The 9,833-nt window shown below is 43.5% G+C and overlaps 2 protein-coding genes across 2 annotated transcripts in view; one reads left to right on the forward strand and one right to left on the reverse strand.

Moving 5' to 3' along the window:
* sars2 (seryl-tRNA synthetase 2, mitochondrial) overlaps nucleotides 1-1,943 on the reverse strand; it is a gene marked incomplete at its 5' end in the record, with an annotated part of 9,079 nt that extends 7,136 nt beyond the window's left edge. Inside the window, 2 exons of the mRNA XM_079246687.1 lie at nucleotides 158-253; nucleotides 1,686-1,943. Of these exons, the coding sequence (XP_079102813.1) occupies nucleotides 158-253; nucleotides 1,686-1,943 (354 nt within the window). The remainder of the gene's footprint in view (nucleotides 1-157; nucleotides 254-1,685) is intronic.
* A 587-nt stretch (nucleotides 1,944-2,530) lies between these two features.
* LOC306760335 (kelch repeat and BTB domain-containing protein 8) lies at nucleotides 2,531-9,117 on the forward strand. The gene is made up of 5 exons (XM_079246145.1): nucleotides 2,531-2,856; nucleotides 3,343-3,496; nucleotides 3,583-3,661; nucleotides 6,472-6,699; nucleotides 6,808-9,117. The coding sequence occupies exons 2-5, from the start codon at nucleotides 3,343-3,345 to the stop codon at nucleotides 8,303-8,305; spliced, it is 1,959 nt and encodes a 652-aa protein (XP_079102271.1). The 5' UTR covers nucleotides 2,531-2,856; the 3' UTR covers nucleotides 8,306-9,117.
* The last annotated feature ends 716 nt before the right edge of the window (nucleotides 9,118-9,833 follow it).

The following is a 9,833-nucleotide window of genomic DNA, read 5'->3' on the forward strand; positions in this document are numbered from 1 at the left end:
CCAAAAAAAAAAAAAAAAAGCACTCTTATGATTTATGAAAACCAAAGATGACAAGTTAAGGAAAACAATTAAGCAAGCCTTGATTGAACACAGAGATTTTGGTTTCAATTTCAAGCACCTTACATCCATGACCAATGCTATAATACCAATTACTCACCACTAGTACTCTAACTGTCTCACTGATGCATTTCTTCTCCTTATCCAGCTTGGAGATTTCTGTCCTGACTGCTTGGAGCTCCTGCCACACGCATACCTACAATGCAAATACACAGAGGCGCCATATGGGGGGAAAAGTTAGGAAGATTCTAAGGGCCCCACGACTTGATAGGGGCCCAAAAAGATGTATAAGCTATATAAAAAAATCATTAAACCTTCATTAAAAATAATAAATACTTTTTTCAAAAGATGTAATAAAATATAGCTGTAATATAAACAGACAAAACTTTTATATTAAAATAACCTAGTTAGATGTATGCACTGTGATTTAACCCTTTATAGGGTACTTAATGAAATGCCTTCAAATTAGAAATTTTAATCTAAAATTGTCCTGGTATAAACCAAGACTTCCATTCTGTTGTTACCATAGACTGTATATCTAGAGATGGACGTAGCCTCCGTGACGTCACTCATAGGTTTCTGAAGAGCTGAATTGAAGCTCGGTGGGCGGTTCCTACTATCGCCATCTTGGCAAAGGCATGCGCGTTGTCTCACCCGGAAAATACAATTATGGGCAAAGAGGTGGAGCTGAGAGGGGGGCTGTTAGCATCATGGATGATTGACATTGAGTGAACTCCAAGCTTTCTGTAGCTAAGAGCTAACCAAGCAAACCCGTAGATAACAGGAGCTAACCAGCTAACGGAGGTAAGCGGGCTAAAGCTAAGTCACGTTGTTAACCGGCTAAAAACCGCGGTTGTTCTGCGTTCTTCTGACTTGAAGCGGAAAATTGGTACCTGTCAATCAAAAGGACACACCCCTAAATATGACGAACTTTGAGATTAAATTACTTTTAAACAGGCGAGTTAGAAAAAAATTGACTCCCCCCCACACAGTTGTCATGAAGGTAAACCTGACCTTCTGCCCGAAAATGGATCTTGAACCAGGCTGTAAACATGTTTATTTCTGCTGTGAAGTTGGTCTTTTTAACATGGGAGTCTATGGGGATTTGCTCTGTTTTGTAGCCAGCCCCTAGCGGATGAAGGCTTCACTTTTTACCGACGAAGGCTTCGTCCATCTTTCAAATACAGTCTATGGTTGCTACATTACAAAAAAAAAAAAAAAAAAAACCCCAATCGTTTTATGCTGAATATGAAAGGAAACAAAGTGTTAAAAAATAGTGACTTGCTCCATAAAGGGTTAAACACAGCCATAGATCTTTATTATTCCCATGAAAAGCTTTTTTTTTTTTTTTTTTAATTCAGCTTGAAGCAAAAACAAAAATCTAAAATTTGCGATCAAGTGGTGGGATCTATGGCATTGTCTTTCATAGGACCCAAAATTCCTGGCGGCACCCCTGCAAATACATACATGCATGCATTGTATCATGTATCAGTAAGCAATGCAACTACAACACTCATTTTAGTGCACTACAATGAAGAGTAGGATGCCACATTTCAAGTCTAGGAAACTAAACTCATGACAAGATTTAAATATATATCTACATCTATACAGGTAGCTAAGTTGCTTACAATTTTCCTGACATCATCCCCTCGCAGATCCCCCTTCCTGTTCTCCACATTAGCGATGACTTTGCCGGTCTCCTCACACACGCCTCTCATGTCCAGCTCCGGCTTGTCGCTGTAACCTTCACGGACATGCTCGTACAAACTGCTTCTAGACCTGTGCGAGAAGCGGTGCGGGATGAATACATTTGTCCTCCGCTTTGAACACCGTCTGAAGATCGGCTGTAACAGAGTGAATGTAATACCCCCAACTCTTGTAATCATGCCTATGCAGGTCGCCATGTTAAACAAGTGACTGCTGAGGCTTTCAATGAATCCAGGAAAAATTAGAACTACGCTCACATGAGGTTTGTTGTCAGTTCTCCGTTCACGTTTTCCGTTCATTTCTCCTAATCTGTCTTTTATTATGAAAATTTAACTAGAAGAATATCGTGAGTTCATTAATATAAATTTAGCTTTCATTTTATTCTATTTTCTAATATTCTGAGATTTTCCTACGTTGCCTTGAATGCAGCACTAACGCGAAAAACGACGTGAATGAAGGCACTCTAAGTTGAATTATTTCTACTAAATAAATCATTTTAAACTATATATCACACATTTAACAAAAAATTTAAGGCATAATATTTGTATTTATAATTATTTTTATTATTTATTGTGTCAGACAGAAAACAGTTCAGCCCCAAACAATCGTCACGAGTTAAAGTTCAGCCAATCACGTGAGCGGAAGTTTAAGGTTGTGGTAATCCGGTTCAGACATAACAAGAGCGGCCGACCGGAGCTACAGTCTCTCCTCTCATATGCACCCATAAAAACCTCCACTTTTCATTGTTTTACAGCCCAGTCGGACGTGTGGGGCTCTCTGTTATGGTAGAGCGATATGCGTTACAAAGAGGCGTGTTTGCAAAGAGGATAAAGTGCTCATTTCTGGTCTGTTTGTTAGTGATGGTGGTGCACCGGGCTGGATGAGCAGCGAGTAGCCTGACGCGGCTCCACCGCAGGCCGGGGCGAGCCGTGCAGCTTCCCCCGGCGGACTCTGACAAGCAAATGCGTCCAAGTGGTCATTAGTAACCTTTACACCTGAGCACAGCTGGTCCACTCCCAGTCTGCCTCAACAATTCCCACTGAGAGTGAGACCCACTCAGCTTTCACGGTGGAAACCAGAAGGAGAGCAAAGGTATAGAGAGCTGAATATCCAGTCTTTTTTGGTAATAAAGTGATATTTAAATGAGAGTTTGTGCTTTTTATTGCAGCCAGACTTTTTACTTAAAAATACAAGGCGATAAATGTTGCTTGAAGGAAAATATGAGCAGAATGAAACTGTAAAAAAAAAAAAAAAAAAAAAAAAGACATCCTGATATTAGTGTATGCTATTAAAATCTTGCAGGGCCGGATTAAAAGTGCACAGGCCCTTGGGCCCAGAGTGTCCCATGGGCCCCACTTCCCCAGTGCAACACTGTGTTTCATGTCCAAACTGCTTGTGCATGGCCTATGTGGCCCATACTAGTCTCTAAATGGGCACCAAGGGGGTGTGGGGTCCTGGGCCTGTGCCCATAATGCCCATTGGATAATGTGTCATAAGTCTATTTATAAGCAGAACCTTGCAGAAACCTGTTTTCTGACTGAAAAAGAGTGCATGATGTTTGTGTGCAATGCTGCTCAGATGAATGCTGTGCGGGGGGGCACAGTCACCTGGCGTCCCCAGCCATGGCAGGACGGGGATGGGGGAGGAGGGGAGCCCCTGTCGGACAGCGACTCGGAGGAAGAGGACTTCCCTGATGACAGCACGACCCCGCTGGGGGACTACATTACACATGGTGGGAGAGACTAATGCTGAGGTGTTGCTTTCTGCTCTGTTTTGACCTGTATTGCTCCTTTCACTCCTCCCATCTGTGTTTTTTAGGACTAAAGCAGCTCCTGGATGCTCAGCAGCTGTGTGATGTGACTCTGCTGGTTGAGGGGAAGAAGTTCATGTGTCATAGGTATCTCATGTTACTCTTCATACCTAAACTATGCCATTGGTTAAAGGTTTGGTGTTTTGCCAGAGCACACTGTCCGCAGAGCCGTATCCAGGGTTTTAGAAATTTCACCACCGAACACCTCTCGCACGTCTCAAGAGACCAAACTGAAGACCAGAATCTATTAAAAATGGAAGCATCTTGTGTTTCCCACAAAGCACTCCCTCTCTCTCATGTCCTGTCTCTTCTCCATTTATTCTCTCCTCCGCCACTGAACCTCCTGTTTCCTTCCCCATCTGTCCTGCCAGGGTGTGTCTGAAACATATTAACTACACCGACCTTAGTTTGTTTTTACCTGGAACAACAAACATCTCTCTCTGTTGTCCGTAGTCTACATGAGTAGAACGAGGCCACCAGATTTAGCTTGTTTTGAACAACACAGAGACATACGCCTCATTTCTCATTTCCCAACTTGGCGACTTTCTCGCTAAATCTGGTGACTTTTTTTTGTTAAAAGCGACTAGCGACAAACCTAGCAACTTTTACTGGAGTTATTAGTGACTTTTCTGGTGTTTTGGCAACTGACTTGAAGGCACATATTGTTCTGCAGTTACTGTAAGGATGGAGCAGCGGCAGCCTCTCCCGTCCTAAAGCACTCCCAGGCGGCCAGTCTCAGTCGGCTCCGGCTGCAGGTCGATGTAGAATAACTGCAGTCGGTTGTGGAAATTCACCTAAACATAGTTTATACCATTGTCAGTGACAACTGGCAATTTTCGTATAAACGCACACGTCGTTCGGCGAGTTAAATCACTATAATATCCCTCTGTTATGGGGTGTTACCATAGCAACGCGTTAATCAGCTGATTCAGATCAGCTGTCTTTTAACAGGTGAATGAGAGAAACGCGCTGTAGCCTGACAGCGGTTGTTTGGTATAAAACGTACATTGAGGCCAACGTAAAATAGTTCCTATACTTCAGCAAATGTTGTAGAAAAGAAATACAAATTAAATATTTACTGTGGGGGACCATGGTGAAAGCGGATTAAACAACTCGTAACCTTGTGTTAGACGGTTATAATGCCCGACGCGGAGTCGAGAACACCATGACGCGCAGCGTTGTTTAATCCTTACTTATGTTTATTTATTCAGTTTACATCAGTATTTGCACTTGGTCAAGACAAAGCTTCATGTTATTTGTTTGTTTTCTGAAATATGTGGAAACCTAAAGACATTTTTTTTAAAAGTCACGGTTTAATGTTTTAAAAAAATCATGTTGTTAAAGATAAAAGGATAGTCGTGTTAAATAATCGAGATCTCAATTTCAGTGAAAATAATCGTGTTTATAATTTTTGCCATAATCAAGCAGCCCTAGCTGTTTTATTCTCAGTATGGAATATTTTAATGTCCCGAGGTCTATGTAATGATCCACTGCTGATAATCTAAGATACTGTTACCATATCCATACTAATGTATCATCTGAACTCATGCAGTGTTTACTTATTTCATTACTTAAATTATAACCATGCTTAATGCTGCACATTTGAACACGTTTTAATCATAGACAACTCCTGCTTTGTTATTAGAACAGAAAATGAAACCCTAGCAGACAGATGGAAATTACTTTCCTAAAGTTCAGCAACAGTGTTGGACGCCTCCAACAGCTCCTCATCTTCTCCCTCTGTACTTTGACAGTACCTGGGTAGTACCTGGATAGTACTGCAGAGTGATGCCTGTCTCGCCCTGGAGCAGCATCTGTTTTTTTTCCAATCCTTCACATAACCACCTCTGCGTCTCTGTTCTGACTGATTCTCAGATATTTAAGGAGGGTTGTGTCTCCCCACCATCAAACTGCCCATTTTTGCTGTTTGGGCTTCAGATTGATTGATCCCTGTCTCTTGAGTTTCTTCACACTCTTCATGTGGAAATGTTCTTTCTTTAATTGTTAACCCATAAGAGCCCAGCATGACATCCACAATACACAGTTTCTGAGACATTTGGCATCACTTTGTGGTGCAAACTTTGTTTAAAATCCTGTGGAACATAATCTAATCTTTGTCTTCTGCCTCTTACTGGACACCAGAAAGCAGAAGGTTACGCCATAAAAAACTTGACATATCATGTTGTAATAAATAGTAAATATCTCTAAAATAATGATACTTTTATTTTACACTTTGTTAAAGCATAGATAAAGACTTCATCAGGAAAAAATGACCTCACATTTTTTCATGGGTTGGGTCTTTAGGGGTTAAACATAAACATACTGTTGTATTGTTATGGCTTAATTTGACCAAATGTTTATAATGATCATTGAGGATTTCTTTTTCCAACCACATCCCTTCCTGAAAGCTGACGGTTCGCCACGATCCTTCCAGTTTTTTTATAACGTCCAGGACAGTTCTTAACCCACTTTCTGCATCTCCTTCGACGCTTTCCGTGCTTGATGCAAATAATTTGACCCTTACTGAACAGACTGACGTCTTTTCCTCAACAACAGGATGTGACTTCCCAAATTGTTGTTTAAGAAATGAGAATCAAAATTAGAAGGAGTTCTGCCAGCTGAAATATACAGTAATTATGTAATGTTTGTGTTATGTTATATTTATATTAATTATGTATTACGCAGTAATTATCGGACACGGGACTCTTTTCCTAGTGAAATCCAGGTGGTTTGGGAGTTTTTCTTTTGGCCTGGCCGTGTATAATACCTAAATAATTACATCTAACCATGTTAATATCATGAATATAAATTATTTGCTTGATTGCAGACTAAAACTAACCCTGAAGTCTCTTAAAATAATGATTTTGTTTCTCCTCCCCGTTGCTCCCTCTCGTCAGAGTCCTTTTAGCGGCTATAAGTCCGTATTTCCGGGCCATGTTCACCAGTCCTCTGGTTGAGTCCCGCCTCACGGAGATCCGGCTGGAGGAGGTCACACCATCTGTCATGGAGACTGTTATCCAGTTTGTGTACACCGGAGAGGCAGGGCTGTCTCTGGACACGGCCGAGGATCTGTTTGTTGCCGCCAACCGGCTTCAGGTCTTGCCCCTTCAAGACTTGTGCTCCAGGTAGAGTTTACAGGCTGATAAAATTGGAGTTGTTAACACATAGTTCTGCCTCTGAGTATCAGATCCTCTTGCTTTGATGCCTTCTGTACACCTCTCTGGTCCTTCCAGGTTTCTATTTGAGCACCTCTCAGTGGATAACTGCCTGGGGATGTATTCTCTGGCTCGCTCTCATCATGACCAGCTTCTGCTGCGCGCCTCCCTGCGGCTGGTAGCCCAGCACTTTCCCCGGGTGGCCCGGCAGAAGGACTTCCTCCTGCTCGACCACGGCACTTTAGGGAGCCTCCTGAGCTCCGACCGCCTGGGCGTGGACTCTGAGGCGGAGGTCTACGACGCAGCACGGCGGTGGGCGGAGCACCAGCCTTTGGATCGGTACGCCCACATGCCGGCGCTGCTTCATCACCTGCGTCCTGGGCTTCTGTCCCAGGAGGAGAGCCGGAGACTGAGCCAAGAGCTTGGACCTGCTGCAGCTGGAGAAGGCCTCGGGGGGCCTCTGAGGCCACGGGAGGGCATGTTTGAGAAAAAGATCGTCTGCGTGGACCTGACGCCTCGGGAAGATGATAATTTAGCTTCAAGAGACTACACAGTGGATTGCTTTGATCCTCGGACCGGAAAGTGGGAGAAGCTGGCGGCGCTTGGGTCACTCGTCAGCCCCGGTTGCACCGCCGTGGGGGACAGGCTGTTCATAGCAGGCGGGATCCTGCGAACAGGCTCTGTGTCTGCAGCGGTCCATGAGTACGACGCCGTGCTGGACAGGTGGATAGCGCAACCTGCTATGGTCCAGCCGCGCGCTATGCTGGGCCTGCTGGGCTGTGGAGAGTCACTCTATGCCTTGGGTGGCTGCAACCGCTCAGCTCTGCTGGACTCCAGCGAGACCCTGGAGCTGTCTACACTCCAGTGGGGGCCCGGGCCTCGCTTACCATTCCCGCTGCGTGCCTTCGCCTGTGCAGCGCTGCGAGGAAGACTATACCTGCTGGGTGGAACAACGCTGGAACAGAACCGGGCTGTGGTTCACTCAGGTGTTCTTATTTATCACACCATGACAGACTGCTGGACGCGAGTAGCGCTGGACTCAGGCGCCACGTGCCTCGCTGGAGGCGTGGCCGTACGAGGGGGAGTCTGCGCCATTGGGGGATACATGAGGGACACCACTAAGTTTCTGGATGGTAACTACACCAACCTGGAGACTTTGGATGCCACCGGCCGGGTGATGTTTTTCAGAGAGGGCAGGGGGTCTGGGATAGAAAGGGAGGTCACGGGGGGAGGGGTGATGGTCAGCGCAGATCAGCGAGGGGGTGCAGTCGGTGGGAGCGACCGTGCTCCAAGTCCCGTTGTTTTCCCCGGATTGCCACGGCGGATCGCAGCAGGGGGCGTGGCCAGGTGGAAAAGGAGGATTTATGTGATGGGGGGAGAAAACGGATCTCGGTTCTATGATAGTGTGTACTGTTGGAAACCCGGCTGGCGCAGCTGGGTGCAGAGACGAGAAAAACTCCCCGGAGACACGGGAGGAGTTAGCCAGTTTGGGTGTACCACTCTGAAATTCCCCAAGAAACACATCCTGTCCAGACTGAGACTAGCCAAAGAAAACTGCAAGAAACCCACAGACTAGTGGCGGCAGCGTGGAAATGATGCAATTATAAACGAAGTCGTCGTCGGCCTCGCGCAGCATTTGTGTTTGAAATTATTTCAAAGTGATAAGATTTAATTTTATACAACCTGTGTGCAGCCACCAAACAGGCCTATAAAGAACTGGATTGTCTTCTGTAGACAGAAAACCAGTAGAGCCAGGAACTGGTTACAAGTTGGGAAACGTGCAACTGAATGTTCCTCTGTTCACCATTAGTGAGAAGAATAAAACCTTTTCACAGAAGAGAGCCTTGTAATTATTTTTATAAAGTGTGATGTTATTTTTGGCTTTTTGGTGGCGGGGAAAAAAAAAAAAAGTTTGGAAATCATCTTAATGCTGTGAATTTGTCAGCAGGATGTAGTTTAGACACATTTTACTGGCACATTTCCAACCATGCCATTCCACTTTATTTGTTTTTAAAGTATTTATTTCTTTCCTCATTTCGTCGACTACAAACCTGCCATGTCCTGTGAAGTTAAGGGCTATGTAAATTAAAATGATTAAATTAAAATTAAATTATTTGGAGTAAGTTCATAAAGCTTCTGGCTTGTAGACACAGCTTAAATAAAAAAGCTTACATGTCTGTAAACTCACGTCCTCCATCACGGCCAGTGTCACAGTTTTAACTGCGTCATCCACAACAAAACTTAATTCTTTCTGTTTATTATTGAGTGGTAGTGTGGTTTGGGGAAATTATTTGGATTATTTTAATAAATTTGCAGGTTGTATTGCTAGAGGTATCTGGGCCAGATTTATTTTAAATAGATGTTGCTTTCTAAGACAGTCACACAAGTTAAAACAATCTGAAAGTTTGCTAATTACCTCAGCAGAGGAGGTTGCGCTTTTACCGTCGTTTCTGTTTGTTGTTTTTTTTTGTGTTCAAGATAACTTAAAAAGTTATGGACAGAGTTTCATGAAATTTTCAGGAGTTGTTGGAAATGTGAAAAGGAAGAATTGATTTAATTTTGGTGGTGATCTGGATCACCGTTTGGATCCAGGAATTTTTTTAAAGGATTCTTTAACGTTGTGAGAGAGGGCCATTTTTAACATTTTTGCACGTAACTCCAACAAAAATGGTCAGAGAACTTAGGTAAAAAAATACAGGACAAGCTTCCAACAGGTTGTAAAATATATATAAAAGATTGTTCCGGGTAAAGGAATTATTCCGGATACTATGATCCAGAATATGAAAAAAAATAGGGTGTCTTTAGCATTTTAATCATAGAAAGAGAAGAAATAATTACAATCTGGGGAGAACTGTGGCCCTTGGTGGAGGTTTGCGCTCTCCGAGTGCTAAGTTTGATCTATTTTCCTCTGTCTTCTTATCTCTTTATTACTGTTGCTGCTATGTGACTGTCTCTAATTATGTGAAATTATGTGTTCAGTTTACAGCGATAAATTCTTTGAATCTTAAAAGTTTAGTTTCAGAGGGAAAAGCAGTGACGATGAACAACAGATTTGGTATGCTGGTCTAATTTCCCCCACTGGTTTTCCCCTGAATTCGAGGAAT

Source organism: Telmatherina bonti (assembly GCF_933228915.1).
Source record: "Telmatherina bonti genome assembly, chromosome: 9".
NCBI lineage: Eukaryota > Metazoa > Chordata > Actinopteri > Atheriniformes > Telmatherinidae > Telmatherina > Telmatherina bonti.

What these genes read in the sequence shown, in the direction of transcription:
- LOC306760335 (XM_079246145.1), top strand. Translation starts at nt 3,343, where the DNA reads ATGAATGCTGTGCGGGGGGGCACAGTCACCTGGCGTCCCCAGCCATGG. An exon ending in GGGGGACTACATTACACATG is followed by an intron (nt 3,497 to 3,582) that starts GTGGGAGAGACT and finishes TGTGTTTTTTAG; the next exon opens with GACTAAAGCAGCTCCTGGAT. An exon ending in CTTCAAGACTTGTGCTCCAG is followed by an intron (nt 6,700 to 6,807) that starts GTAGAGTTTACA and finishes TGGTCCTTCCAG; the next exon opens with GTTTCTATTTGAGCACCTCT.